Here is a 27,561-nt window from a genome sequence, read left to right on the forward strand (position 1 = left end):
CGGGCCGGCCCAGGTCCAGTGCCCAGTTCAATTCTCGAAGAAGAAGACGCGTTCTGCTCAGACCCGGTGCTCCCAGCGGGAGAGCCAGCCGCCAGCATGTGCAAAGGCCTCGCAGCCTTGCCCCACTCCTGCCTGGAGAGGTGAGCGCCCGTCCGGCTGCACAGTGGCATCTGCCCCGGGGAGGGCACCGTGGGCGGCGGCGGCAGAGGGCCCTGCCGGCAGGGGAGGCAGGGGCTGGGTCGCAGTGGGGGAGTCAGGTCCCTTGCGTGCCCCACAGAGGGTTTGTAGAGCCAGGCCCGGAGGGGGACGCGGCAGGGCACCCCCGCACTGTGTGGCACCCCGAGCATCGGCTGCAGCACAGACACCTGCTCTGTGGCCGCGGTTCAGAGTCCCGGATGCCACCTCGCACTGCCTGGCCGGTCTGCACCCTGTTCCCCTGTGTGAGCACCCTGTTCCTGTGTGTAAGCACCAGAGGGTTGCGTGGCGTCTCGGTTTTCCGGTCTATGAAATGGAGCCCAGGGCGTCGGCTGCAGGCTGGGCGGGAGGGCCACTGACTGCACAGGGAGCGGCCGGGACCATCTGGCGCCTGCGGGTCCTGTTTGATCGCCAGCAGGGAGGGAGGAAGTGGGCTTGTGGGGGGCACGGGGCTTCTCACCGCTCCGTGCCTCTGGACCCCGACCCCGCCAGGTGCAAGGAGCCGGAATGCCGGGCAGAGCAAGGCCCTGGGACAGGAGGTGGTTTATTGGCCACCGTTCTTCTCGGGCACGGACACACCCCGAGCCCCCTGGCTCCCCTGTTCTCGAGGGGTGGTCCTAGGTGGGCTAAGCCATCGGGACCGTGTCCGACCAGTCAGGAAGTTCACCCAGCGATCCCCCCGAGGCCCGGGGGGAGGGGCTTCCCTGGAGTTTCTGAGGAATGGGTTTGGTTGGGTGTGGGCTGAGCACTGGTCACGGAAGGGAACCGGAGGCCTGCCTGCGCACCCCGACTCCGTCCGAGTGGCCCCGGCGTGTCTCCCCACGACGGCCGTGCAGGCAGTGGGCAGCCAGTCCTCATGACCCCAGTTCAGGTCTTCTTTTTGGCAGCTTTTACCCTAGAAATAGCCCCCAAAGGATGTTTAAAGAGACGGCCTCATAGCAAAGGGATCTGTCTCCAAGATGCTCCAAAGCCCGCCCTTACTCCCTGGTGTCAAAAGAGGTTATTTTTAAAAGAGATAAAAATAGTAGCTCGTTAAGCGGTAGTGGTTACATTGTAACCAGGGAGTGGACATGGGCCGTCAGGCCAACCTGGGAGGGCAGGCGTCCCTGTTGGTGGCTCTCAGCCTGTCCCTGGCTCTCTAGAAAGCCGGAGGGTGGGAGAACCGGGCGGGCGAGCGGCGCCCAGAGGCCCCAGTCGTGAGGAGGGGCCGACTGTGTGCCCCCCCCCAAGTGTGCATCTCTGAGGATCACAACTCCCCCCACTCAACTTGAACGGGCGCCTTTCGCCCGCGTGTCACCTGGAACTGTCCCGCCCTTACCTGTGAGGGCTGGAGCCGCCTGGTTATCTGGGGACCAGGCGACTGCAGTGGGGGTGACGCCGGCCTGTGGCACATGGCCTGGCATCCGGGGAACCGGGCCGATCTCCAGGCGCTTGTGGAAAGCTCGGCGTCACTGTTGACGTTGCCTTTGTGTTCCTGTCGCCGTGCACCACGGGCCGAGACACACGGCAGGGACGCGCCTGTCCCTGCTTCTGCCCAGCTGGGGCTCTGTCACCACTGACAGTCCCCGTTTGTGTCCTCTGATGCGGCCATTTCTCACGCCGCCGGGCACAGCTGCCGGGCACGGGGCTCCTGCACCTCTCCATTTCCTGGCACGTGGCAGAACCCGCCGTTACCGTGTGTGTCCCTCATCACCCGTGACCGTCGGTCGTAAATGGAGTCACCTTTTCAATGCCAGTGCTGCCTCCGGGGCGCTGTGGGGACCGGGCAACGGGGGGCGGAGCTGGCAGCTTGCACTAGTGAGGGTCCCAGACCCGTCCCCGCTCTGCTCACCACCCCCCCACAGCCCCCTTCAGGTCTTCTCTCCAGGCTACTAAGGGAGCACGGCTGAGCCAGCCTCCAAGCTTAGGTCAAGGTATTTAACATCCGTGTAAAATAAGTCAGGGACACACACACACACACACACACACACACACACACACACTGCAGACCCATCGGTGTTTTACGGCAAACTCTCCGCCGCTGCGGCAAGAGCGCCGGTGAGAACAGGCTCTGTCTGGTCTCGGTCCCATCTGCACCCACGAGCCGCTGGTCTCTCATTCTGGGGGGCTGTTTCCTGAGGTGCAGCGTGAGCATTGGGTGACGCGCCCCCTGACGGCCCCCTCCAGTCTCACCTCGATGACATAAAGCGAGATGGAGCCGGTGCCAGCGCCGAACGAGCGATGCACCGAGGGGGACATTCTCCCGGTTCATTTCTCCCTGAAAGTTCGGGAGCAGGAAAGAGCCGATGATTGACAGGTCGCCCAGAAGGAGCCCAGCCTCGCGCCGAGTGCACAGCTGTGGTCGATTTACAGGGATGCAAATTCGGCCTCCTCCGCAGAGCGCTTTCATCTCAGGAAATATTTCTGTCTCCACGTTCCAAGCGGCATTAGCCGGAGTCCGCTTTGATGTATTTATAGGAGCTATTCTTTCTTTATATATTTAGATCTTTGAGACGATTGCTGATGAAAACTCCAAATTGACCTCGCATATTTTTATATATTTAAAGAGAACAATCATCTCTGTGGAGTCTGAGCCGCCAGGGCCCCCCACCCCCGGCCTGGGCTCTGGCCCCCGGGGCCTGTCGGAGTCCGAGTGGGGGCAGATCAGACCGTTTGGGGAGGGAGCTGAGTCAGCTGAAGGGCTTATCTTCCGACCAGTGATTAATCAACCAGCAATTTTAGCCTTCTTCTGAAAAGTCACTGTATTTCCAGGGCCTCTTGAACTTCTCTGAAGGAGATTATTTCTTAAAGTGAACAGCGCTCTTTGGGAAATGAGGAGAGTATTCTGACATATAAAGTGTTATTATTAGGGTCCCCAAAATGTCACCCTAATAGCAAGCAGCCAGCACGGTGACGACTGTGTTCGTCCACCACTGTTGACGTCCTGATGCCCAGGGTGTGGTCTCAACCGACTGGGGCAGGGAGGGACGGTGAAGGCCGAGCTGGGGACAGAGGTCCCCCCAGGGCGGGGCGCGGGTGTCACGAACCCCTCACCTGCGCCGCGTGGGTCTGCTTCCTGCTGAGGTCGCGCGGCTGCTGCCGGGGGCACAGTGGGTGTGACCCACAGTCACAGGGGCTCGGCCTTCTCAGGCGGGGCACGCGGGAGCGTTCCAGAGCTGTACACGTGTACGGGGAAGTCACGCTCTGGGTCCGCATTTTACCGAGTGTTCCATTCCCTCCCCACCCCCTCCCCCATCGCCTCTGGGTTCTGTGGGTCTCACGTGGGCGGGCGGTTTGGGGTGGGACAGCGCCTGGAAGCGGGACCTCGAGTTAAGGACTGTTCCTGGGGGGGGGGGTTCAGCCACGGAGGGGCCCGGGCTCCAGGGTCTGCCGGAGTCGACTGAGCGTCTTCCTCCCAAGCCCTCCGGTCCTTGGAGAAAAAGGACCAGGACAGAGTGAAGTGTGGGGGTTAACTCAGACCAACTCCGGCTCAGTGAGGACAGACCCCGGACGGTCCGAGGAGCCGGGAGGCAGAGACGGCAGCTGGCAGAGCTCTGGCGGAGCGTCAGGTCGTACCTCCGGGGAACAGGCGTGAACCGGGAGCTCGGGGCGAACCTGGCTGCAGAGGGTTCGGTGAAGCTCTGTGTTGTTGCAACCGAGAACGAGCCGTTTAACAAAGGGGGGCGGGCGCCAGGAGAGCCCCCGCTTCTGTCCTAACGGGGAAACAGCGTGGACTGTTCCTCCGGTGCCGCTCAAAACTGTGCGCCTGCCTAACAGGAGAAGGTGCCCTGGGTGCGGGGACCCCTGGTGAAGGAGCCGCCGTGCACCGAGTCCTGAGCAAACAAGAGCAGGTGGGCTGGGGTCCTGGGGCCCAGGGAGCTCCTGGTTCAGGGAAAGTCTGCCCGACAGTCACACGGGGCTCAGCTCCCGAGAGGGCCAGGGGTCGGCCGGGGCCAGGCAGGAGGGGGGCGAGGGTACAGGGCACGGCACTGCTCAGCACCGTTGTACCATCCCCACCTTCTCTCCAGGCCAGTCTGGGGGGAACGCCGGATTTCCCGCCCCAGGGCCCCCCGCCCCAGAAGACCCTCCAGTGATCCCACTCCCTGCTCTGGAGATTCAAGAGATTTGTGCAGGAGAAAGATTTTCATCTCCTCGGCCTAAAAATTAACTTACCAAGAAGACACGCAGCGGTCTTGGCACGTAATGGGCCCTCGATGACCATCGAGGGTGGGAGGCCTTTGGCCACCGGTGGGTGTCACCGAGCCGAGCTGCCATTTCTGCCGCAGGCCCGGTCCAGCTCCGGGTTCCGACCCGTCACCGCCTCCTCTCCCTCCTTCCTGGGTCTGGGCCGGGCCAGATTGCCAAAGCCCAGCGCAGACCCTTGCTGGAGCCCAGAGCCTTGCGTCTGGAAGGACCCTGGACGGATGGTCTAGCCTGTTTTCCCTTGTTCAGCCGGGCCTGCACCCTGTCACGGGAGAGGTGGTATTTGGGGACAGTTTGGGTTTGGGGGGCCAGTGTTAATGACGTTCGTCCGTCCTGCTGGCCAGATGAACCTTTAATCGTCAGATCAGGGTCCCTGGTAACGGGACATGGCTGCAGGCCAGAGGTACCGGGTCCCCGTCTTTCTCCTCTGAAGTCCCAGCCAGCTCTCGGGCAGCAGGGGTCTGCGCGGTGCTGTAAAGGCAGAGCCCCCGGCAGGTAAAGAGCGCGGAAGCCTGGTGGACGGGTGGTTTTCCAGCCGCCTTAGATGGTGACTCCTAAACCGACACCTTTTAGGAACGTTGAAGACACCCAGAGCAAGGAGGGACACCGGTTCAGCCCACCCTCTGCCTTTGCCTGGCCCCGGGAACGGCAGCAAGGTGTGGGAGAAGGACCTGGGTGGGTGGACCCCTGCCCCGGTCCTTCCTCGCTGTGTGTGCTTGGGGAAGTCTGTGCCCCTCTCTGGGCGTTACCTGCAAATGAGCGTGTCGATCTCCCTGAGAGAGAGGCTCTAGAAATCAGTGAAACAATCGTTGCACTGGTTTCTCTCCACACTTGCTCATCATAACCGCGTCTTTTATAAATAATATAGTGGAGCCCTGGCTGGGCGGCTCAGTTGGAGAATCATCCCACAGACCAAAAAACAGCGTGTGGGTTCTACCCCAGTCCAAGTGCGTCCAGAGGCAGCAGGTCGAGGTTTCTCTCTCCCTCCCTCCCTCTCGGAAAAACCTGCCCTGGGCGAGGACAATAATGACGATGAATTTGTGAGGTGGCACCGTATTTTTACCATTTCACCCAGAACTCTTTCAGCAGGTTCCTGTTTTTAAAAACCATGCCAACTCTTCATAAAACACACGGCGGCGTGAAAAACCGCGCTCGTACTCAAAGACGAACCATTCTCTCGCGTCAGGAACGGTGACGCGGGGTCTGGACTGCCTCCTGCTCTCTCGGCAGCTGGAGCGTTTGAATCAGGAGCCAAACGGGGTCCCACGAGTTTTTCTCTGGGATTAAACTTCATGGTTATCGGGTGGATAAGCCCTCTCTGTGGCCGAGGGTTCGTTCTGCCAGTAACTGGGCTCCGGTTAAGTAATTTACACTCACAAACAGGCCCCGGGGGCAGGAGGCCAGGGCTCCTAACTGCTCTGAGGGACGTCAACCCCCCGAGTTTGGAGTGTTTGGTGGAGCGGGTGTGGGGGGCGTCCAGTGTCACCAAGAGCATGACTGGAGTCTGTCACCCACCCTTCCCGTCCTCTTACGGACTGCACGGAGCCTCTCACCTCTTTGCTAAGCTCCGCCCCTGCCTCCCACTGTGGGAGGGGGACCCAGCCCCTGCCCCCAGCGGCTTTCACAGTCGCCCCTCCCCCAAGGCTGAAAGGGTGGCTCCGGGGCCCCCCAGAGGCCCCCACTGAGGTGGGGGAGTCTCTTAAATCCCCCCCGTCCATAGGCTTTCTGTCTGTCACTTCTTCCTCTTGGCACACGTCTGCCGAGTGGGCTTCTCAGATGCCAGTGGGACAGGCTCCGTACACCCGAGGTGGGGGGCGCAGGGTGCTGGGTGGGGCCCAGGGTCCTGAGCGGGAACCGGCTTCCACGCGCCGTAAGCTGGGGTTTCCTCAGCACTCTCACCTGCAGGGGATGGACAAGGCTCTAAATTCTTTTCAGTTGTCCTCCAACGTCCCCACCGTCCACAGAGAACAGCATGTGCCCCTCCAGGAGCAGGCCTGACGGTTGTCACGGTGCTGAAGGGGGGGGCAGGCAGGTGGCAGGACCCCCGCTCCCCGCAGAGTGAAGGGGAGGCTCAGAAGGGTCTCCAAGAGGGCCCTTCACTGGGGGCATTGGGAAGTAAAGGGGACGCCAGGTGGCAGGGGCCGGAGGGCAGGGGACACGGACCACCCAGGAACCCTGGGTGGCAGGACTGCGGCGGAGTGTGGCGGCCCAGAGGGGACGTTCTCTCGGGGGCGGACCCGGGTTTATTCCTGCGGGACCCTCAGGTGAGGCCAAGTCAGAACCCCTCGCCCCGACTTTCGGGACAGTGCTGTCTCATTCGGTTCGACCAGAACGCCCGCCATGTGCCCACCCCAGGGAGTCGCTCGCTCCCAGCATCTGCCGTGAAGAGGAAGCCAACACGGGTCCCGCCTGCGTGTGTAGAAAAGTGAAGCCACGGAAGGGCCCTGTGGATCCAAGAGCGCACGGGGGGGGGGGCTGGGAGAGGAGTCTGGGGGCGAGGTCAGAGGGCACGGCGGGCCTGGACGGTCAGCCAAGGCCGAAAGATCCAGGGGGCCAGTGAACAGACGTGGGGAGGATGGCGTGAACACGAGAAGACGGTCCGACTGTGCTAAGCGTGTTTGGCGGTTAACCAGGCCTGAGAACCGAAGCCAGGGGCTGGAGTGGTTGCCTGCCGCTGCTGGAACCACCGCCACAGGTTTGGTGGCCCCCAAGCAGCTCAGCCTGGTGGCCCACGTCCTGCCGGGGGACAGAAGTCTGAGAAGGCTGCGTCGCCGTTCCTTCGGGAAGCTCCAGGGAAGAAGCCGTGTCCTTGCACCTGAGGCCACCTGCCTTCCTGGGCCCCGGACCCCGCCCTCACTGCGGGTCGGCATCCTCCCGGCCCCCCCTCCTCCGCCTCAGGTCGCCGTCAGACTCCGCCCTCGTGGCTCTTCTTCTGAGGACCCTGCAGGTGGCGTTGGCCCCCCAGAGAGCCCAGGGTCACCTCCCCACCTTGAAGGTCCTTCTCTGGGTCCCCTAAGGCAGCCGTGTCCCAGGATGAGGACGTGGCCACCTGTGGGGGTCATTTGGGAGCGTGCCACCAGGGGAGCAGAAGGACGGTGGTGTCTGCCGGGGGACCCACTCCTCCTCCTCCTCCTCGTGCCTGTGATTGCGTCTTGCAGGCTATGTCCCACGGGTCCGACTGGATCCCTTTAGAAGACGCTACTTGTCCCTGCCCCCCTCTGGTCCTGGCCCCCAAGTCCTCGGGCCTCTTCTCCCTGGTCGTGACTTGTATCTGCTGGTCTCCTAGCAGCAGGGACTGGCATTGACAGTGTGCACCGATGCCCTTGCATCAGCCTGAGGCCGCTGTGTCCTCCGTCCAGGGGGCTGCTCTGCCCGCAGACCCTTCTCGTCCCCTGGGTGAGCCATGCACCGGTCCCTGGACCATGTCCCCACCTGGAGCCCAAGCCCCTAACTGGGCTCCTCCCAACCAGGAACCACCCCGAGTGCGGTGGCTCTGGACTCTGAGTGCCCCTGGGCAGACCACCGTGCTCCCCGGGAGGGAGGGAAGGGACCGGCTAAGAACACCCAGCAACACAGGCAGGGCCCTTGACCGCTCCTTCGGAATTTCTGGAAAATGCCTTTGGAAGATGTGGGCCTCTCTGTTAGCCTGGGAAGGACACCTGAGGAGCTGGGCGGCGGGAGCGGCGGCTCTGGGATCCAGACCCACGCCCACGCCCCCGGCCCCCGGGGCCCAGCCCCCTCACACACCCCGGCAGCAGCCCGGGCAGCTGACCCTCGGCCTTCGACCTCTCGCAGACCCTTCCCGTCTTCCTCCTGGCTCACACCTGCCCCTTCATGCCCGCCGGTCCTCAGATCCAACTTCGTTCTCCTGCTGACCCCGCACAGCGGATAGTGTCAGCCTCGCTATCTTAGCAGAGAAGACGCAGAGAAGTGCCCCATCCGGCCCGAGGTCGGACACTCTGCTGCACACCCGGAGTTGTGGCGTGCCACCTTCGGGGGAGGGCCCCTCCGCGCCGCAGCCGCGGATTGAGGAGCACCTGTCTTCCCTAGAAGGTGGCAGAAGCCACGTGAGGTCAGGAGCAAGGTCTCCTTGACCTTGGGAAACACGCCCCCTCCCTACAGTGCCGGACGCACAGCGGTGGCTTTGTTGGAGTCTCAGAGGACGAACAGAGAGACAAATGCGTGAATCAATAAGTAAAACCTTGAAAATAACCTTGAGTCTCACAAGACGCTGGTACAAGACACTGGGCTGGGAAAGGAGGGGTGGTCTGAAACCTAATTCCGCCCTTCAGACAAGAAAGTCACCCCGGGTCAGACCCTCCTACAAATTCGAACAGCGGCACTAGTTGACCTTGGAGGAAGGTCTCAGTGAATTGCACTCTTCCTCCCTCCCTCCTTCTCCAGCTTCTCCTTCCTCCGTATCACAGACAACAAGTTAGTGAGGTGCAGCGGAGTGCAAGGGGGAAGCGAGTCTCAAGTCCGTCCTTGGGACCGAAAGCTGAGTGACATGGGCCAGTGCAGTGGCCTGTCCTGCCAGGGCCCCGTGAAGCTCCCGGGGGGACGCCTGCTGACCCGTCCGCCTCCGGACCTCAAAATAAACCATCAACTTCTGTCTTCATCAGCTGCAGGGCCGTTTTCCCACTGGTCGTTGCCGGCTTCCCAGCGGAGCTACCAAAACCCAGCAGGGCTGCCAGCAGCGCGGGATGAGACGGGGTGGAAGGTCCCAGGGGCCAAATGCCTCCGTCCGGTCGTGTCCTGACCCCTGACTCGCTCCTTCATCGCCCCCGGTAGCCTCTTCTGATTGATGAGTGGGCCGGGGACAGGCCACCAAACCGTGGGAATAGCCTTCTTTCCACGGGAATCCCTGCCTGGGGCGTGGCCGTGCTTGGAAAAAACAACAGTCTCCCTCTCTCTGTTATTTTATTTTATTTCTGTTTCTTAAACATTTAATTTATTTATTTTTAGACAGGGGGAAGGGTGGGAGAAAGAGAGAGAGAGAAACATCCATGTGTGGTTGCCTCTTGCATTCCCCCCACAGGGGACCTGGCCCTCAACCCAGGCATGTGCCCCGACTGGGAATTGAACCAGTGACCCTTTGCTTCGCAGGCTGGCACTCAATCCACTGAGCCACACCAGCCAGGGCCATTTTTACTTTTAAATCTCAGTTCGGGGCAGGTGTGCCCGTGGGATGCGGGGCTTTGCCGGGCCACAGGCAGGTCTCCGCGTGGCGCTCTGTGCCCTGCGTGTCTGGGACGTGGGTCCCCACCACCCTGCCAGGATTAGGGTCGTTAACTCTAGAGGGTCAGCGAGGGCTGAGCACAGTCTGCTCTGGTCTGTTCTGGTCTATGTGTTTATCCTTTTGAGAAACGTTCATTCGCCAACATCCCTGTGCGGGACGCTGTCGGCGGGATGGACAGACACACCTGGGGGGGGGAATAGAGAGGAACCCGGGCCAGGTGCCGTGCTCAAGCCTTTAATGCGTTAACTTGCTCAGCCTCATGACACATACATACACACATACATATACATACAGATGCACGCAGGTGTGAGGTAGGCACTGTACCGTCGCCATTTCACGTAGAAAAATGGCAGCTTAGAGTTGAAGAAACTCACCAAAATGCTGAGCTGATCAGCAAGAGCCAGAGAGTTCGTTCATCTGACCTCCACGCAGTTAAGTGTTAACGTCCCCAAAGTCGGGGGAGGCGCCACGAACATCAACACGTGGTGTGAACGGAGCGTTAAAGTAGAGGTGACGGGGATGATGGTGGTGGTGATGATGGTGGCTACCGTGTTTACCTGCCGTGTTCGGGCCAGTGCCAGGCCCTGGGTTGAGACGGGAACTGTGAACAAAGCAGGTGCTGCCCGTGTGCACTTGGGGGCCAGACATTCTGATGGGAGAGAACCGACAACGCTGCGGGGGTGTGAGGGCGGGGGTGTGCCGACCGGGGGTGTGAGGGCCGGGAGGAAACCGGGGCTCCAGCGGAGCTGCGGGCACGGCCGCCCGCCCGCACGGTCTTCCTGCTGCCGCAGGAGTGTGCGGTTGAGCTCCCTGAGGTCGTGGCCTGTGTTCACCGTCAGCGTCTCCCGCCTGCTTCTATCGATGACCCGGGAATGCCTAGCATGTGATTTACACGTGTGTGCCCCATGGGCAGCTGGTCCACGCATGTCCAAGGTGAGGGGCAGCTCCATAACCCTCGAGACACCAAGCCCAGGACTTCATAACTCGGTGGCTGTGGGACAGTTTGGCTCGAATATTGTATTTTTAACGAGTCGGCGCTGTCTCTGTCCTCACTCACCTGGGCCTCCTCCGCTCGGTGCAGGGCAGGGAGGTAGCGCCACTCTCGGTGCCCACAGGCAGCAGGGAGCCCAGCGGCCCAGGACCTTTCAAGGTCGCATTTCCCAGCCTGCGTCCCCACCAGGACACAGATGAAAAACTGCACCGTCCCGAAATCACTCAAACCCTCTGCAGACTGAAATCGCTCATGTGAGTCATTGAGAGAAAGCATTGGCTTCCTCTGAACTTCATTAAAACTGCACCCAGCAGGTGGGAAGGGCCGCACGGGGGGAGGCGGGAACCGCGAGTGCTCGCGAGTGTGTCCCTTGTGGGGCCGCGAAAAACGCCTGCCTGAGGCAGGGCGGCCGAGGCTGAGCTAAATCGTGGACGCGGCAGGAAGCGCTCTCCTCGGATGGCGCTGTCCGGACGCGCATTACTGTCCCATGCGTCCCTGTTTATGTCACGGGGGAGAACCAAGTGGCAGTTTCGAGCTCTCGCCGGCTTCACTTCCTTTCGGTGCATTTTTCTCCGGCGCTTGTCTCGGTGCCTCAGATGGAAGGTCACGGCTTTTTGTGAATCACAGGCCAGCTTTTCGCACCTTCCTCCCCCTCTCACCCACGACGGCTTCTCTCACGCACCTTCCTTACCGCGGCCGTCCCCCCGCCGTCCCCGGTGAACGGGTGACGCGGTGTTCACAGCAGCGGGGCCGCTCTGGCCGCAGCGTGCACGCCCCCCCACCCGAGGCCCCTGAGGCTTTGCTTGTGACCCGCCTTGCCTGGGAGACAAATGTGAGGGGATTTGTGAGCAGCAAAACCGAGATATTTTTAGTTTGCTGTGGCAAATATTTTTGTGTGTTGACTGTGTTGCTAAGCACCGGGCTGCACGCAGGGGTCAGAAGGCATTTAAGACTCAGTTTCCCTCTTCGGGCTGTTCTCGCCGCACCCTGAAAAACACACACACGTTGGCAACTGTCATGCCGTGTCACGGACTCCACGTTAAAGGCCCGTGTGACATGTCGAGGGGACAGGGACGGGCGGCTTTTTGGCTCTGCCCGTCTACAACAGCTTGTCCTGTGGATTCATATTTAAGATTTGTTGGTTTTCGCCCTGGCTGGTGTGGCTCTGTGGCTCAGAGCGCCGGCCTGCGAACCAGAGGGTCGCCGGTTCAATTCCCACTCAGGACACGTGCCTGGGTTTCGAGGCAGGCCTCCAGCAGGGGGCGCACAAGAGGCAACCACATGTTGATGTTTCTCTCCCTCTCATTCTCCCTCCCTTCCCCTCTCTCTAAGAATAAATAAATAAAATCTTTAAAAAAAGATTTGGTGGGTTTCCTTTTGAGTTCAGACACGTGGCAAGATAACAGACCACTTAGCAGGTTAGTTGTGAAACCAGTATCGCATCCCGTGATGGAGCTGCACTCGGCACGCCAACCACACGGATCCTCTGACGCGCGGAGGGTGGCCCGTGGAGGGCCCACGGCCCAGAGGACGCTGCAGCGGCCGTTCTGGAGCCACGAGGGGTGAGGGGCTGGGAGAAGTCAAGCCTGGTGCACGGGCGGCCGGTCCCGGACGGGACGGTCGTCGGGGGGAGAGGCCGAGTCCACGGCGGGACGTGGCCGGGGGACGCGAGTGCACCGCCGTTTCATGGCCGACGGAACCGAGGCCCGGAAGTCGAAGCAGATTCCTCCCTCACGTGTTGGGCGTCTTGCTGACGGCCGAGCCGCGGCCAGAGCCCGCAGAAACCCGGCAGGCAGTGCGGCGGGGGGCGTCTGTGGACCCCCGAGCGGGACCTCGTCCCTCATGGGCCGGGTCCTCGTCCGCGGGAGACTTCAACTCTCCACCGTGCGTGTCTTCGCCTGTGAGATGGGAACAGCGCCGCCACCTCTGCCGTGTGTGAAGCGGAGTAACACGTATGAACTAAGGCGAGGGTGTGGCGATGTGTGTTAACCAGTGACAGTGCACGGCCTCTGTGACGCTGACTCCTGGAACCCCAGCGCCCCGCTTCCTGCAGGGGCATCCTGGCTGCCGTGGCAGTCGCGTGGCGCCTGCGCCTTTTGTGTCCTGCACAGGAGGGAGCGTCCGTTTCAGATCCGGGTGCTCACGGGCGCCCTTGTCCCCTCTGTCTCTTCTTCCAGGGCCAAGGAGATTAAGATCAAGTTGGGGACACTGCTGCAGAAGCCAGACTCGGCCGTCGACCTCATCATCCCGTACAACGAGAAGGCGGAGAAGGCGGAGAAGCCAGCCAAGGCCCAGAAGTGAGTCGTGGGTGTGGGTCAGCCCCCAGCCCCCAGACCCCTCGGGCTGCCCACTGAGCTCAGGGCCCCCCGAAACTGCTGCCACCTAAGCATCAATCTCCACTCTGGGTCTGGAGCGTAAGTCTGCACGTAGGCTGGATACTGCAAAGTAAAGGGGAGGCCCCCCTTGGGACCTCGTGGAGAGATGGACCAAACCTTAAAAGGTGGCACCAGCCACCTTGTCCCCTGGTCGCTTGCTGCTCTGGGGTCGGGTGACCACCTGTGACCCAATTAAAGGGGACCACAGTGCGCACCTGCCAGAGGTCTCCGAGCCTCGCCCTCCCCGGCAGGGACGCACCAGGGCAAACCCCCTTGAGGAAGATGCCCGGGTCGGGGCAGGCCATTTAACCCCTCGGTTTCTTCCCCAAGATGTTGCGTCTCCCGGTCCCACAGGGGGACAAGGACTGTTCCCGGCCAGAGGCATGAGCCCTGGACCTGCTATTTCAGATCAATGCAAATCCAGCAATTTCCCCCCGGCCCGTAAATCGGAATTTCTGACGACAGGGCTTCTGCGCTGTGCCTCACCCCCAGCTCCCCGCACGCACCCCCGTCCGTTTAGGGGGGAACCGAGGTTCTAAACACTGAGCTGGGAGGCGGGGAGCTCAGCCCACCCTCGGGCCTGGCTCCACCCGACTTAACGGCAGGACTCCCAGCGTCCACACCGCTGGCCTCTGCACAGCCCGTCCCTGGTGGGACAGTGACACCTAGTCTTCCCTGCGAGGCCCGGGAGGAAGGTGGAAGGGGAGAAGCCGCCTCCCCAACCCAGAAGCTTGGAGGGGACCCCAGGAGTGGGGCAAAAACAGAGGAACCCCGTTTAACCTCCATTTCCTTTTAGATTTAACAATGTGTATAAATTGACTCATTTTGTTTCTGAACAGACAGACGACCTTGTGCTTAACAGAGTGGCCTGGTTGGGAGACAGATGGGTCACTCTTTGTTCATCCTTTTTCCATGCGTCCAAGGGGCTATTTCCACTCTCCCGTTTTTACTACTTCAAAGCCACCCCCCGCCAGAAGGGAGGCGTAATTGAGTTCTCCGCCCTCAGAAAGGGGACGCTGATCCCGGTGGGGTGCGGCCACCAGGAGGAGGAGACCCGTTTTAACGTTTTAACGGGTCAGAGAGTCTGTTTGGAGGCGGCGCGACGCTGGCCGGTCCCCTGCGGTTCCCTTCCCCAGTGAATCCGGGAGCGCACTCCCCGAGGGCTTGCCAGGGACACTCGGACTCCTGGGGGCCGCAGGGGCTCAGGGAGAAGCAGTTTGGGAAGGAAACCTGGGGCTATTACTGGAGTGTTTTCTTGCCTTCCAGTTCTTCTTGCAGAGGTTGGAATTGTTTTTGGAAAACTCCTCACGCCCCTGGGGACTGCGTCCACGGTGCTTTCCCACGCATCCCCGGCCCCCCGGCCGCCCACCGCCTGTTGCTGGGCAGGTTTCCCAGCCTCTCGGGCTGACGAGCGGGGACCATGGTCCAGGCCAGCTCGACGACCTCCCTGGTCCCCACTTCAAAATTCCTCTGTGCTGCTTCTTATTCATGAAAACAAACCTCAGAGGATAGAATGAACCCTCTGCAGCCAGGAGGTATTTTTAACCCCTTTTATCTTTCCAAAAAAAAAAAAAAGCAGTTCTCTTTTTAAAGAGTATTCTAGGTTTTTAAATATATTTTTATTCTTCTCATTAGGAAAAAAAATAGAACCATGGAAAAAGTAGAGAGGTGTTGCCTCCGTCTGTACCACCCAACCAGCCTCCCTGCCTGGGTCGGAGCGGCCGGGGGAGGTGGCCCCTCTGTTCCCGGCCCCAGGGGAACAGACCAGTGCTCACACCCACACTGTCCCAGCCCCTGGGCCCCTCCGCGCCCACCCCCGCCCCCGCCCTCTCCTGCTGGAGAGCTCTGTGCGTGGAGGGCCCCTGCTCCAGCTTCCCAGCCCCAGCACTGAGATGCGGCCCACTCACAGGCCTCGCCCTCAGCTGGTCCCCAGCCTTTGCGGGCCACCTCAGCCTGTCCTCCTCGCCCGCTGTCCTGGGTCCCCTGGGGACGGCCCGTGGACTTGGCCGCAGGTCCTCGTGACAGACAGCACACGGATGAGTGAGCCGCGCAGACCTGGTTCGCAGGCACTGTTTCCGTGGCCTCCCGCCCGCAGGGCGAGCTGCTGGGGGCCGGCAGAGACGTTCTCCCTGTGCATTCTATTCTGTCGTCTCCCCGCCACACCGCTAACTAGGGCTCCGCTGTGTGTCCTCACTTTACCTCTTAGCGGCTACACCCGGGTGACCCCACGCGTGGGCAGTCCCGGGCCGGGTGGTCGGAAGCGTCTCCGCAGCCCTGTGACTGTCGGCCACATGGCCAGCCGCGCAGTGAGGGGAGAGGCGTCTGGCCAGGCCACCTGGGCCGCAGACAGTGGCAGGTGTGCGTGGCAGGTGTTCGCGTCTGCGTCCCTCCCCGGTGCCCGGTCCCTGTCGGTCACAGGTAGGGGCTCTGCGTCCATGGATCTGAGACCCCCTCGCTCTGCGGGGGTGGGGGGGAAGCAAGGGCAGATTGGATGCCTGCAGGTGCCAGTGAGGGGCTGGCATTTTGCCTCCTGGGCCGAGAGCAAGGGCATGTGGGGACTATACCAGAAGTGTCAGGTAGATGCGGGGACCATGCAGCTGTTTAAGGAGGACAGAGACCCCCCCCCAAGTGCTCCGAGAGGCTGGCGCACATTTCCACGGTCACAGCCGCTCGGTGTCAGAGAGGGGATGGCTCCGGGGCTGAGCACATTCACGTCCAAGTCGGGGGCTGCTCGTGGCTGTCAGCACCCAGGCCCCGGAAGAGGGAGGTCAGGCTTGAGGAGGGCCTCAGACACCCCGCCTCCCGCCGCCACCAGCCGCGTCTTGCTCGACCGTGTCCTGGGATCGGTTTGGACTAATTAGTCCCCGAGCGGGCGGTGCACGCGTGCTTTCAAGAATCGAATCTGGGCTGTGATGTGCCCCCGACAGTGAGCATTAGTCTGGTTCTCCCAGACGCTCACTCAGGGACAGATTGGACTCGGGGACAAGTCTGAGGCGGGTGCACCTGTCAGTGGCATTTCTTGTTCCTGTGCCCGACTGGGGCCACCATGGGAGAAGGACGGGGAAGGTGACTTCACGAGAACACTTATAAAATCAGAGGTTCAGGGCGGGACGCCGGCCTGCTTCTTTCACGTAGAGATTTCAGTCCTGCGGTATCTGCTGGTGATCAACAGGGACGTGGCGGCGTCTGTCACGCGCAAAAGTCCAAGCCCTGGCCCTGAAGGTGTGTGAGGCCAGCACCAGAAACGTAGCCACGAAAGAGCACGGACCAGGACGAGTTCTCGGGGCAACACGGAGGAGCCGGGACAAGTGTGGGAGCCCAGGGAATCGGGGCCTTCTCTGGGCAGCGGTAGAATGAGGCAGAAAATGAAGGGACACACTCGTAAGCTCATCCTTTCTCTTCCTGCGCTGCCTGCCCTGGGCGGGGAAGGCAGTTCATCAGTGGAATTAAGTTCCCAAGGACCGGGGCTGCGGTTTTGCCCTGGGACACCTGAGCGCCTTGCGGCACTTCACCTCCATCGTCACCCTCCGTCTGGCGTGTGTGACCGTCACACAGTAAACCTGACGCTTCGTGGAGTGTTAGTCATGGGACTGGGTCTCCAGGTCTGTGTGTTCTGTCACGAGATGGAAGTGAGAACCGGTGACGCACGGGACTCCCGCCCAGAACGCAGGGGCCGCCACCACCTACGGAAACGCAGGCAGGACTGGCGCCTGGCGCCTCACCAGGTGCTGCTTCTCCTCTGTCTAGTTAGAGCCCTAAGATGTTGTTTTTTCAAAAACCCAGAAGCAGGGCTTTTCCTGTTCTGTCTGAACAGTAAGTAAATAAATGAGAGCCACAGAAAGTCCGATTCGGAGAAACGTCTTTGTTGGCCTGACTGTTCTGATGGAGGCCTCGTTAGTCTGTGTCCAGGTGACGATGAAGAAGTCACGTCCCAGCGTGAGCAGGTCGGCCCTGACGGCACCGCCAGCCGAGCTCCCCGACAGCCCTGCCCGAGGTGCCCTGGCCTGGGGGGGCGGGGGGGGCGGGGAGAAATGGGCGGTAACTGGGGGGGCCGCAGGGCACTGAGTGCTCGAGCCTTCGAAGAAATGCAGCGCAGGGGCCTTGGTCGGGTGGCCCCCACCCTCCCCTCGCAGTGGAGTCTGGACCCTTGGCGAACGACTGCCCTGTTCTCCACTGAGAACCGCCTTGCTCCTTAGGAAGCCGAGGGTCTGTGACAGGTCACCAGCCTGTGCTACCTGGGCGAGAAAGATGCAGTCAGATTTTTAAGAATGAAGACTCACCCCAGCACACATTCCGACCTCCAGCAGCCTCGCTGGAGAGGTGGTGGGCGCGGCGTCAGAGCGCTCTGAGGACTCGGTGGAGGGTGGGGTGGGCCCGACTTCACTCAGGCCCATTTAGGGGGAAAAAACCCACAACAGGAGCCACGGGCACGGTCTCTACCAGAATGTCACACGCAGCTTCCCCCCAAATAGACCCCACTTCTGGAAGGGGCCCCACCAAGCCAAGTCGTCCAGAGAGAGGGGAAGACGTACGAAGCAGCCGACCCAGCCCCTCTGTCCCGTCCCGGCTGTCAGTCCCCCTCGTGCTTGTGGCTCTCCTGCGTGGGGTGGTTCTCGTGTGTGTGCGCGCGCGTGCGCACTCCGGGGGGCTGTGCAAAGCGGGTCCGCGGCGTTGTCCGCGTCCAGCTCCCTCTAACGCTGTCCCTGTTCTGTCTCCCCCCGTCACAGGCCTGCCCCGGGGGAAGCTCTCCAGTGGCGGGACTCCCTGGACAAGCTGCTGCAGAACAACTGTGAGTCCGACCGGTCGTCATGACGCCGGCATTTCCCAGTGTTCCAAAGTGGCCTCCACTGGGGAAGCTGCTGCGGGGGGGGGGGTGGCGGGAGGACAGGACAGCCGGGACTCAGGCTTACAGGCCACGCCCACGCCCGTCCACGGGGGCACCTGTGTCCTGACCCACGTGCTCCCCAAAAATTACTGCATCGGGCACGTGTATCTGAGAGATGTGTTCCTTACTAGTAGGTGCTGAAATACGAGGAAAAACCTCAAAACACTGCAAATTTGCACGTATTTATGTAATAAAATACACAGTTTTCATTTATTTTCAGTTATAGTTTAGAAGTTATTCAACAAATGTAAAAACATATAAAATGCATTTTTTTCTTTTCACATAATGGAAATGTGGATATTGCTAAAATATGCAACCAAAAAAGGTCTTCAACGTTAATTAATCAGAATCTTCAGTAACTGGCTTTGCAAACGTTTGCATCAGCTCCGCAGACATGCAGCTGTGCCCGCAGCATGAATACTTCTCTGGACTCTTGCAAAGCTATTTTGATAAGCGACTCCAGTAGCACTCACTGGATTTTCTCAGCATTTCTTGGATTATCCCATTGATATATTTTTCTAGCCATTTTCAACAGTAAATGAGGGGAAAAAACCCACAACACTGACTTCGAAGTTCATGAAAAAACTGCCGCAGCAACACAGACTTCAGAGTTCATGGTATCTCCCAGATAGCGTGCACTGTAGAAAATCACGCACCCTAACAAGGGACGTGTTGTGAGCAAGCTGACGGCTGCCACGTTAGGGCTGAACGCTCAGCTAGCCACGGCCTTGAACCTGTGTGCCCAATGCACGTAACAACATTTAAGAAAAGAGTTTGTCTGTATCTCTCAGATCAGCCGCAACCTCCGCAGGATAATATCTCCATGTGTAACAGTGACCCTGCCCCTTTGGGCTGGTCCTCGCGATGGGTCAGTGAGACGCCGTGATGCCCTGGCCAGCAGGCGTGTTTGCTGCTTTCGTGGCCCCAGTCTGCTCTTCTGGCAGCACGCATGTCGTGGCTTCACTCAAGACCGGACAAAACTGCCAGTGAGATGCCTTTCCAGGTCAACGCCAAGACACCTGAACCCACCTCTCCCCTGACCCATAGCCCTTGGTATTTCCGGGGCCACCTGTGTCAAACGCCAACCCCCGATACCCTAGAGTCTCCATAGTAACGGCGGGCCGGTCAGCTGTCACAATGAACTGCCCTCCCGCCCTCTGTCTGGATTTTTTGTTTGTTTTACTGATTGATTGACTTTAGACAGAGAAATGTTGGTCTGTGGTTCTACTTATCTATGCATTGGTCGAGTGATTCTTGTATGTGCTCTGACTTCAGGTCTCTGTGGAAGTCTCCCTGCGCTATGAAAGCTGATGTAAATACTAAGTGTCTGGTCCTTCTTCCTCCCTCTGAGCTTCCTGAGACATTTGTCTGCACATTGATTGTGCTGCTCAATACTTGCAACTTTGTACTATTTGCTACTTAGTATTCTCTTTATAAATCGACTTCCTCCAGCTACAGACTCGGTTGGCCTCCGGGACTTGGTCTTCTTGATCCAGAAAATTTCACAACAGGAAGTGCACGGTTTGGGGAAAATAAATATTTGTTGAAGAATTCACACTAAAAAAAATGACTCTACTTAAGACATCCACCCCATATCTCTCCATCTTCACCCCAAAAATGGAATGTGAACTCTTGTGGTGAAGTTCTCACAGGATCTTCAAGACCAATCAGCCCGGAGTAGATAACAAGCAATGTGTGTTCAAATCATACGGACATTTTTTAATTGTTCCGCTGGGTCGGCGTCTGCCTCCCTGCAGGATGTTGGGTATCTGACATTCGGAGGCAGAACACCGACGCCTCCATTTTTGGAACTTTCTCAATCACCCATTTTTTATCCTCTTCAGGGTTTTTTTGTGCTAAACAGAGACCCTGCCCTGGCACATGTAACACATCTGATCAATGTTCACTGACTCAGTGTATGACAAACAAATTCATTTTGCTTATCGAGCCCCGAATTCCATGAGGTTCACTCAGAGAACGGTATTGGTGTTTGTTGAGTGACTTATTCACTGTCTAACAGAAGGTTTGGGGCCAACAGCCACCTGGCAGGTGACACTGACCCACGGTGAGCTCTGAGGACCCTGGGCCAGGTGTTCATTGCTGTCAAGAAGCCTGAGAATCAGCAGGACTGGTCCCAGGTGTTCAGGCCGTGAAGGAGAAGGAGATATAATTATGTCCCCTCACACAGTTCGTTTCAGCCACAGCGACGCTCAGGGCCCTGTGTGCAGAGGTTTGGGGCTTCGAGGGGACAGAAGCTCTTACCGGGGTGAGCGAGACGGGTGGGAGGTGCCGGGGGCTCTGACTCAGAAACGCTGAGACGCAGACCCGCAGGAGGAAGCAGGCCTGTCCCTTCTCTCTCTCCCCCCCCGGGAAGCCTCCCTCCACCCTTAGATAAGAAATGGAAGTGACTCTCTCTATGTAGGTACCGATTCATTAGAATTTCAGTGCTAAGACATGTTAGTGCAGAGAGAGAGACGTAGTCGACTTGGAAAGGGGGGAAACGGTGAGAGTGTACAGGGTTCCCCTATATTCCCTCCAGCGCCTCCCCGCGCCCTCAGCCAGCGACTCCTCACCTAACAGTGGGAGCTTCCAGCCACAGGGCTAACGGAACACAGGGTCAGAGTAGCTACAACCGTGTTGAATTTACTCCGTGTTATTTTGTTTAAAGGTTTTATTTATTTATTTTTAGACAGAGGGGAAGGGACAGAGAAAGAGAGGGAGAGAAATAGCAACATGTGGTTGCCTCTCACACGCCCCCTACTGGGGACCTGGCCCTCAACCCAGGCATGTGTCCCGACTGGGAATCGAACCGGCAATCCTTTGGTTGACAGGCTGGTGCTCAATCCACTGAGCCACCCCAGCCAGGGTGAATTCAGTTTGTTTTAGAACCAATGTGTAACTGGTGGGCACAGCCTCCCCTGGTGTGCTCTCGGCCTCAGGCCCCTCCCACTGCGTCCTTCAGGGCTGAAGTCCGAGGTCACTTCCTCCCGGAGGCAGGCGAGGGCCTTTCTTCCCATCTGTCCATCTATCTATCTGTCTATCTGTCTGTCCCTCTGTCGCTGGTTTTCTCCCGCTGGTTCCTTTGTTGTGCACATGTGTTTCGTGTGGTCGTTTTCCTTCTGCCCCCCACAGCCTGTCCACTCCATCAGGCAGGGCCTCGTTTATGTCACTTACTTATGACCCATCGCAGGGCCTGATTTGCTCAGAAATCACCCGTAGAAAGAAAAAAAAGAATTGTAAGTCATTTATTTTTTTTTAATTTTATTTTTATTTTTATTTTTTTAATTAAATTTATTTTTTTAATTGATTATGCTGTTACAGTTGTTCTATTCCCCCCTTCATTCCCCTCCACCCTGCCCCCCATCCCCACCATTACCCCCCTTTAGTTTATGTCCATGTGTCTCAAGTCCTTTAGGTTCTATATTTCCCATGCTATTCTTGCCCCCCCCATCTATTTTCTATCAACTGTCTATGCTACTTATTTTCTGTACCTTCTCCCCCCATCTCCTCCTCCCACTCCCCTGTTGCTAACCCTCCTTGAGATCTTCATTTCTATGATTTCGCTCCTGATCTAGCTGTCCTGTTAGTTTGCTTTCGTTTTAGGTGTGGTTGTTCATAACTGTGCGTTTGTTGTCCTTTCACTGTTCATGTTTTTTTAACTTCTTTTTCTTAGATAAGTCCCTTTAACATTTCATATAATAAGGGCTTGGTGATGATGAACTCCTTGAATTTGATCTTATCTGAGAAGCACCTTATCTGTCCTTCCATTCTAAATGAAAGTTTTGCTGGATAGAGCAATCTTGGTTGTAGGTCTTTAGATTTCATGACTTGGAATACCTCTTTCCAGCCCCTTCTTGCCTGTAAGGTCTCTTTTGAGAAATCTGCTGACAGTCTGATGGGGACTCCTTTGTAGGTGATTGTCCCCTTAGCTCTTGCTGCTTCTAGGATTCTCTCCTTCATTTTAATTTTGGCTAATGTAATTATGATATGCCTTGGTGTGTTTCTTCTTGAGTCCAACTTTTTTGGTACTCTCTGAGCTTCTTGGATTTCTTGGAAGTCTATTTCCTTTGCCAGATTGGGGAAATTTTCTTTTATTATTTGTTCAAATAATTTTTCCATTGGTGGTTGTGTCTTTCCCCCTTCTGGTATCCCTATAATTCGGATATTGGAGCGTTTAAAGATGTCCTGGAGGTTCCTAAGACTCTCCCTCATTTCTTTGAATTCTTGCTCCTTGACTCTTTTCTGTTTGGCCATTATTCGCTTTCTTCTGGTCCACTCCATTGATTTGAGTCCCAGTTTCCTTTTCATCTCTATGGGTTTCCTGTGGAATTCCATTAATTTCCCTTAGTTTAGCCTTCATATGTTTCTCTAATTTGTGGCTATAGTTAACCAGATCTGTTAGGATCCTGATGACCAGTGTTTTAAACTGTGCGTCTGAGAGTTTTGCTATTTCTTCGTCGCTTAGATTTATCTCTGGGGCTTTGAGGTCTTCCTGTGACATTTTAGGTCTGTTCTGGCCCTTTAAATGTGAGAAGCGGCGCCTTGGACTCCCAGGTCGCTGGGTTGTGACGCTATATGTGGGGGCGTGGTCAGAGCGGGGAAATGGCGGCGCCCTTTACCCACCGTGGCTGGTCCAACCGCCCACTCCCTCGCCCGTCCGCTCGCCCGCAGACAGGCAACCGCAGTCAACACGCAGCACCACCTCCCCACTGTCTCCTCAGCAGTCTTTCACCCGGTGGGTTGCTCGGTCGTTCACTAGGTCCAACCCTGGGCCTGGAACCCGTGCGTCTGGATTCGCGCGTCTGGACTCCGCGCCTGGGTCCGTCCGACCGGAGCCCTCCGTGCAACTCCTCACGAGACGCCGGTTTCGCCCCTTACCGGTCGGGCTGAAGAATTTGTTGTTAACGGACTTCCGAAAAATTCAATTTTCCGTGTTCTGGTTGTGTTCTCTGGTGCTAATATTTGGTTGTCCCTAAACTTGGTTGTGTGAGAAGGCACGGCACATCCACCTATACCTCCATCTTGGCGGAAGTCCGAACTGTAAGTCATTTATACACAATAATCAACGCTCGTTTACACTCCCAAGCCGAGTGTTACATGTATTTTTTTCCTACTTGAAATCCAAAATTAGCAAGTACCCACTCCTGGCCACAGCGCCCTGAGGCCCCCTCACCTGCAGACAGACGGCCTTCCGGTTTGGGCCCGGCTCTGCCTCCCACCCGCCCAGGAGGGAAGGGCAGGTCACGTGACCTCCCTGCCCCCGCCTGTAAAGTAGGGCATTAGTCACACCTGCCTCTTCGGTTTTCCAGGGGAAGGAAAGGAGGGAACTCTGTGAGGTTCTTCAGCCAGTGACAGGACATCAGTACGTAGTGAGCCAGCCCAGGCCGCACGGCAGGCTGCAGTGATCGGCGGGCAGGTGGACAGACAGACACGTAGACAGACAGACGTATCTGTGTTATCTCGGCCTTTCTCCCCGTTCTCCTCGCTAGACGGACTTGCCAGCTTCCAGAGTTTCCTGAAGTCGGAGTTCAGCGAGGAGAACCTGGAGTTCTGGATGGCCTGCGAGGACTTCAAGAAGACCAGGTCCCCGGACAAGATAGCGGAGAAGGCGAAGAAGATTTATGAAGAGTTCATCCGGGCCGAGGCCCCCAAGGAGGTTGGTTCCGAGGGGCCGGCGGGAGGGCGTGGCCCTGGAGGGGGCGGTGGGCAGCAGCCACCCCTCGGAAAAGGACTCACCCCTGCCCCGCGGGTCGGGACACCTGCCGGGTGCACAGGCAGGCAGCGTGGCCGCGTGGGTGCGAACCTGCCCCTGCCCCCACCCTGGGCCCGCAGCGTGGGGCCCCGTGCGGCAGCAGGTAGGAATCGCAGGTCGTGCCGTCTGGGCTGGATTTGTGAGTCTCTCTGAGCCCCGTGACTTCCCACTTTGGTGAAAATGGGGACGGGAAGACGGTCCCGCAGGCGGAGGGGTGGACTTACACAGTGGGTGCGTCCGTGTCTGAACTAGTTAACGCTAATGAGTATTCCCACCCTCACCTGCCTCTTCCCCTCCCCCCCGCCCTTTCCTTTCCTGGAATTCCTTCTATCCCTCAGCGCCCCTCGCCCCCCTTTGGTTCCCCCCGGGCCTCTGCCGTTGACTCTCTGGGTGGGACGGCAGGGTCCCTGCTCACAGAAGTCCGCGTGGCCCCAGACGGCACAGGGCGGGAGGGGCTGGGAGACGGGATCCCACTGACGGGTTACTAAAGACGAGGTGGGCGTCGACTTCAAAGAAGCCTTGGGGCGGCCTAGCCGCCCTCTGCTGTGTATGGAAGAGGGGTCGGAAAGCCTTCCGGGGGCCTCCGGACGGCCACCGCAGAAGCCAGCCGTTCACGAGGTTTTGGTCACTGTGCCCACGGTGCCCCATAGACCCCTCTGGGCGTTGAGTGTTTCAGGAGATGTGGGGTCAGGCCAGGAGGGGTCTGAGCAAGCCCCATGGGCAGGAGCTGACCTCGGACGTGGTGTGAGAGGGACCCCCCACCCCCACAGCGCGCCTGTTCTCTCTTAGGCTCTCCAGACTCTGGTTACCAATTTATGCAGACGAACTATACACCTGTCCGCCACCAGGGGGCGCGCTCCCCGACGCGGAGCCGTTGGTGGGAGGCGGAGGGCGAGGTGGAGAAGGTGAGGGCCCCCCAGAGACCTGGGCGCAGCCTTGCTGTGGAGGAGACTGACCTGGGACCCTCTCCGGCCTCCTCCTCTGCCCCTCCGCTTCCCCTGTTCCTGAGGCCATGGTGCTGGGCCCCCCTGTCTCTGCCACCACGAGTCTCTGTTTGTGATGTTAGCGAGGAAATCACGAGGATGTGCAGGGATTATTTCCTCCCAAGCCGGTTCCCCTTCCTGGAACTCTGGGGTTCACTGCATTCTCTGGGCGTGGCAGCCGCCCGTCTGGGTGACGGGCTCGCTGGTCTGCGCCCCAGGAAGACGCGGTCCTCGGGGCTCCTTCCTCAGACACTGGCGTTGTCCCGAAATGAGGAGACACTGAGAATGGCCTTGCAAAGCAGACAAAATCCTGGCTGAGTTTCCAGCCCCAGCAAACGGCGGCCCCCTTTCGAGGGGCCGTGGGCGCTCACGTGCGGCCTGGCCTGCATCCTCTGAGCTACGCGATGCACTCGCTCCTGGATTCAAAGTCTGGGGCTCTGGTCTCAACGTGCCCGTTGGCTCTGCGACCTTGGGGAAGCCACGTCACCTTGATACGCGTGTGTCTGCGTTTTCCCTTCCCCGTTAGAAGGAAAGTCTGAGTCTCCGGGTCCAGAGGGGTCAGTGAGGCTCACGTGCGTCTGCAGCCAGGGGACTCTGGCACCGAGTGCCCGCCTTTCACTGGCTGCGTCTTAACCCGAGTCACACACTTAACCGGAGTCAACAGTGGCTGCCCCCGGCCTGGAAAGTATCAATGTTAGCTCTCACTTCTGCTTTTAATCGTCACCCAGGGATATGTTTGTGGATTTTAGAAAAAGAAAGAAAGGGAGGTCCATCGATGTGAGGGAGCACCATTAATCGTCTGCCTCCCGTCCGTGCCCCAACCGGGGATCGAACCCACAACCTTAAGGTGCACAGGACCACACTCCCACCCGCCAAGCCGCCCGGCCTGGGCGACAGTCCTCAGTCTGTCACTCCCCCAGCCCCCGGGGTCGTGTGCTTTGTCGCTGAGAAATTTCACCTCCCACCCTCGCTCATCGCGGCCCCGCTGCCCCGCCCGCAGGTGAACATCGACCACTTCACGAAGGACCTCACGGTGAGGAGCCTGGCGGAGCCCTCCCTGAGCAGCTTCGACGTGGCGCAGCAGCGAGTGCGCGCCCTGATGGAGAAGGATTCGCTGCCCCGCTTCGTGCGCTCCGAGCTCTTCCAGGAGCTCCTCAAGTAGCCGGGGCGACCGTGAGTGCCTCCTCCGAGGCCGCCCGGTGGCGTCCCCAACGGACGACCCGCCTCCCCTTCCCGGCTTCGCTCCCAGACACCCACACGGGGGACCCTGGCGGTTGCCTCCTCGCACGGCCCGCGCGGTGTGGGACGGTTATTGTCTGACAGATGTCCTTTCCCGGCTTCTCCTTCCCGCCCCGACTCATGATTAAGCTCTACTCAGTACATTGTGGTCAAACCCCGCTCAGAATCCCGGGGAGATTCTGCCCCAAGCAAGGAAACAGGCGTGTGTGAGGCCCCCGACCCAGGGGACTTCGGTTTAGGTCACAGGTCACCCGAGGTTGGTTGGACAGGGGACGGGGCTGTGGGGGCCCGACGGCCAGTGAGAGGAGTTGGCCTCATTTGTGGTTTTCACTGCGGACCGGGGGCATCATCGGCCTGGGTATTTCTGACCTTGGTTGTAAACGGTGGTGAACATTTTTGGAGGCAGCCACTCCCCGGTTTCCTAAGCAAATCATTTACAATATTGTTCTGCCCCTTAGAGAATCTTCATGGAGGCGGAGGTCAGAAGCCAGGCCCCATGAATGTGCCGTGTTAATCCATCTGAACACAACTGACATCGACTCTTCCTTTGCCCCCCCAGACACCCCACCAAGTCGCCAAACTCTGCATCCAGTCAATGACCTGAGATTGACAGCGGGGCTCTTTTGTAAACATGTCTGAGCCTCCAGTGCGTGGGCCCAAAGCTTCAGCGGCCCCGCTATTTTAAGTCCGTGTAAGGGTAAAATGCTGACACTTTTAACTCGAGTGTAAAAACAAAACCGCTGTTTCTGACCTCACAGTCTAGAGGGCAGGGGGCTGAGCCGGGGAACCGCACCGTGACGCTGCGTGTTCGGTACGTGACGATCGTGAGAGACAGGAAGTCATCTCGGGGGAAATGTGACCTGCCGGCCCACTGGGCTTCCTAGCGAGGGGCAGCGTTAAAGGTCCCTGCGTGTCCCAAAGGAACGTGACCGTCCCGCAACCCCCGACCCCCCCCCGCTCCGCCCGTGTTGGTAAAGCGTCACCCCCACGCACACTCACCCCCACCCGCTTCGCACGGCTCATTGCTGGCCACGGCGCTGTTCACAGCTCACAGTTTTAACTCTGTTGTAGTGTCTCTAGGGCGTCTTCGTAGCACGAGTAGATGTGTTCAGGTGAGGTCGCTATTTGCCTGGTTTAGTAATAAGGAGAATCACAGCGAACCGTGGACGAGGGTGAGGAAGACGAGGCAGCTGAGCAAATTAAAAAGAGAGTGTTCCTGAGGACGAATAAAACCCTGAGCTGTTTTGGCGGAAGGTCTCGTTGTCCAGTCTCGGTTTCCTGGGTCTTGGTTCCCTCCCCCCGCTCCTGGTTCCCCGAGGCCGCGGCCCATTTCCCCGGTTACTTCCTAAGGAGAAGGAGAGGGGAGCCATTCCTTTCCGGTGTTCGTCCGGCGGACACGCAGGAGGGTTCCTGGACCTCCCCAATTCTAGTTACTGCAGAGGCTGAGTGGCGTCCGCACCTGGGCGTCCACTTTGCATTCTGCTCGGGGGCGGGACTTCGGGGTCAGTCCGTCCACGTCCCGTGGGCAGCCAGGCCCGGTCACACCCCAACCACCCACACAGCTGCCCGGCAGTGGGGGGTTCCCGGCACCCCTCCCAGCCCCACGGCCCCAGCAGCCAGGGCCGCCGGCGGTGCTGGGATCCAAGAACCCGGGTTCCTTATTTTTCCCTGGATGCCAAGATTTTTTGAGAAAATGTTTGACTTAGTTAAAAATGGGAAT

At 58.9% G+C, this 27,561-nt stretch overlaps 1 protein-coding gene across 1 annotated transcript; it reads left to right on the top strand.

Annotated features, from left to right (window-relative positions):
- RGS5 (regulator of G protein signaling 5) lies at window positions 1–27,094 on the top strand. The gene is made up of 5 exons (XM_037149444.2): window positions 1–140; window positions 12,785–12,904; window positions 17,710–17,771; window positions 23,357–23,523; window positions 25,603–27,094. The coding sequence occupies exons 1-5, from the start codon at window positions 97–99 to the stop codon at window positions 25,762–25,764; spliced, it is 555 nt and encodes a 184-aa protein (XP_037005339.2). The 5' UTR covers window positions 1–96; the 3' UTR covers window positions 25,765–27,094.
- Window positions 27,095–27,561: the final 467 nt, after the last annotated feature.

This window comes from Artibeus jamaicensis, unplaced genomic scaffold (genome assembly GCF_021234435.1).
Source record: "Artibeus jamaicensis isolate MK-2021 breed Jamaican fruit bat unplaced genomic scaffold, CSHL_Jam_final scaffold_625, whole genome shotgun sequence".
Taxonomy (NCBI): Eukaryota; Metazoa; Chordata; class Mammalia; order Chiroptera; family Phyllostomidae; genus Artibeus; species Artibeus jamaicensis.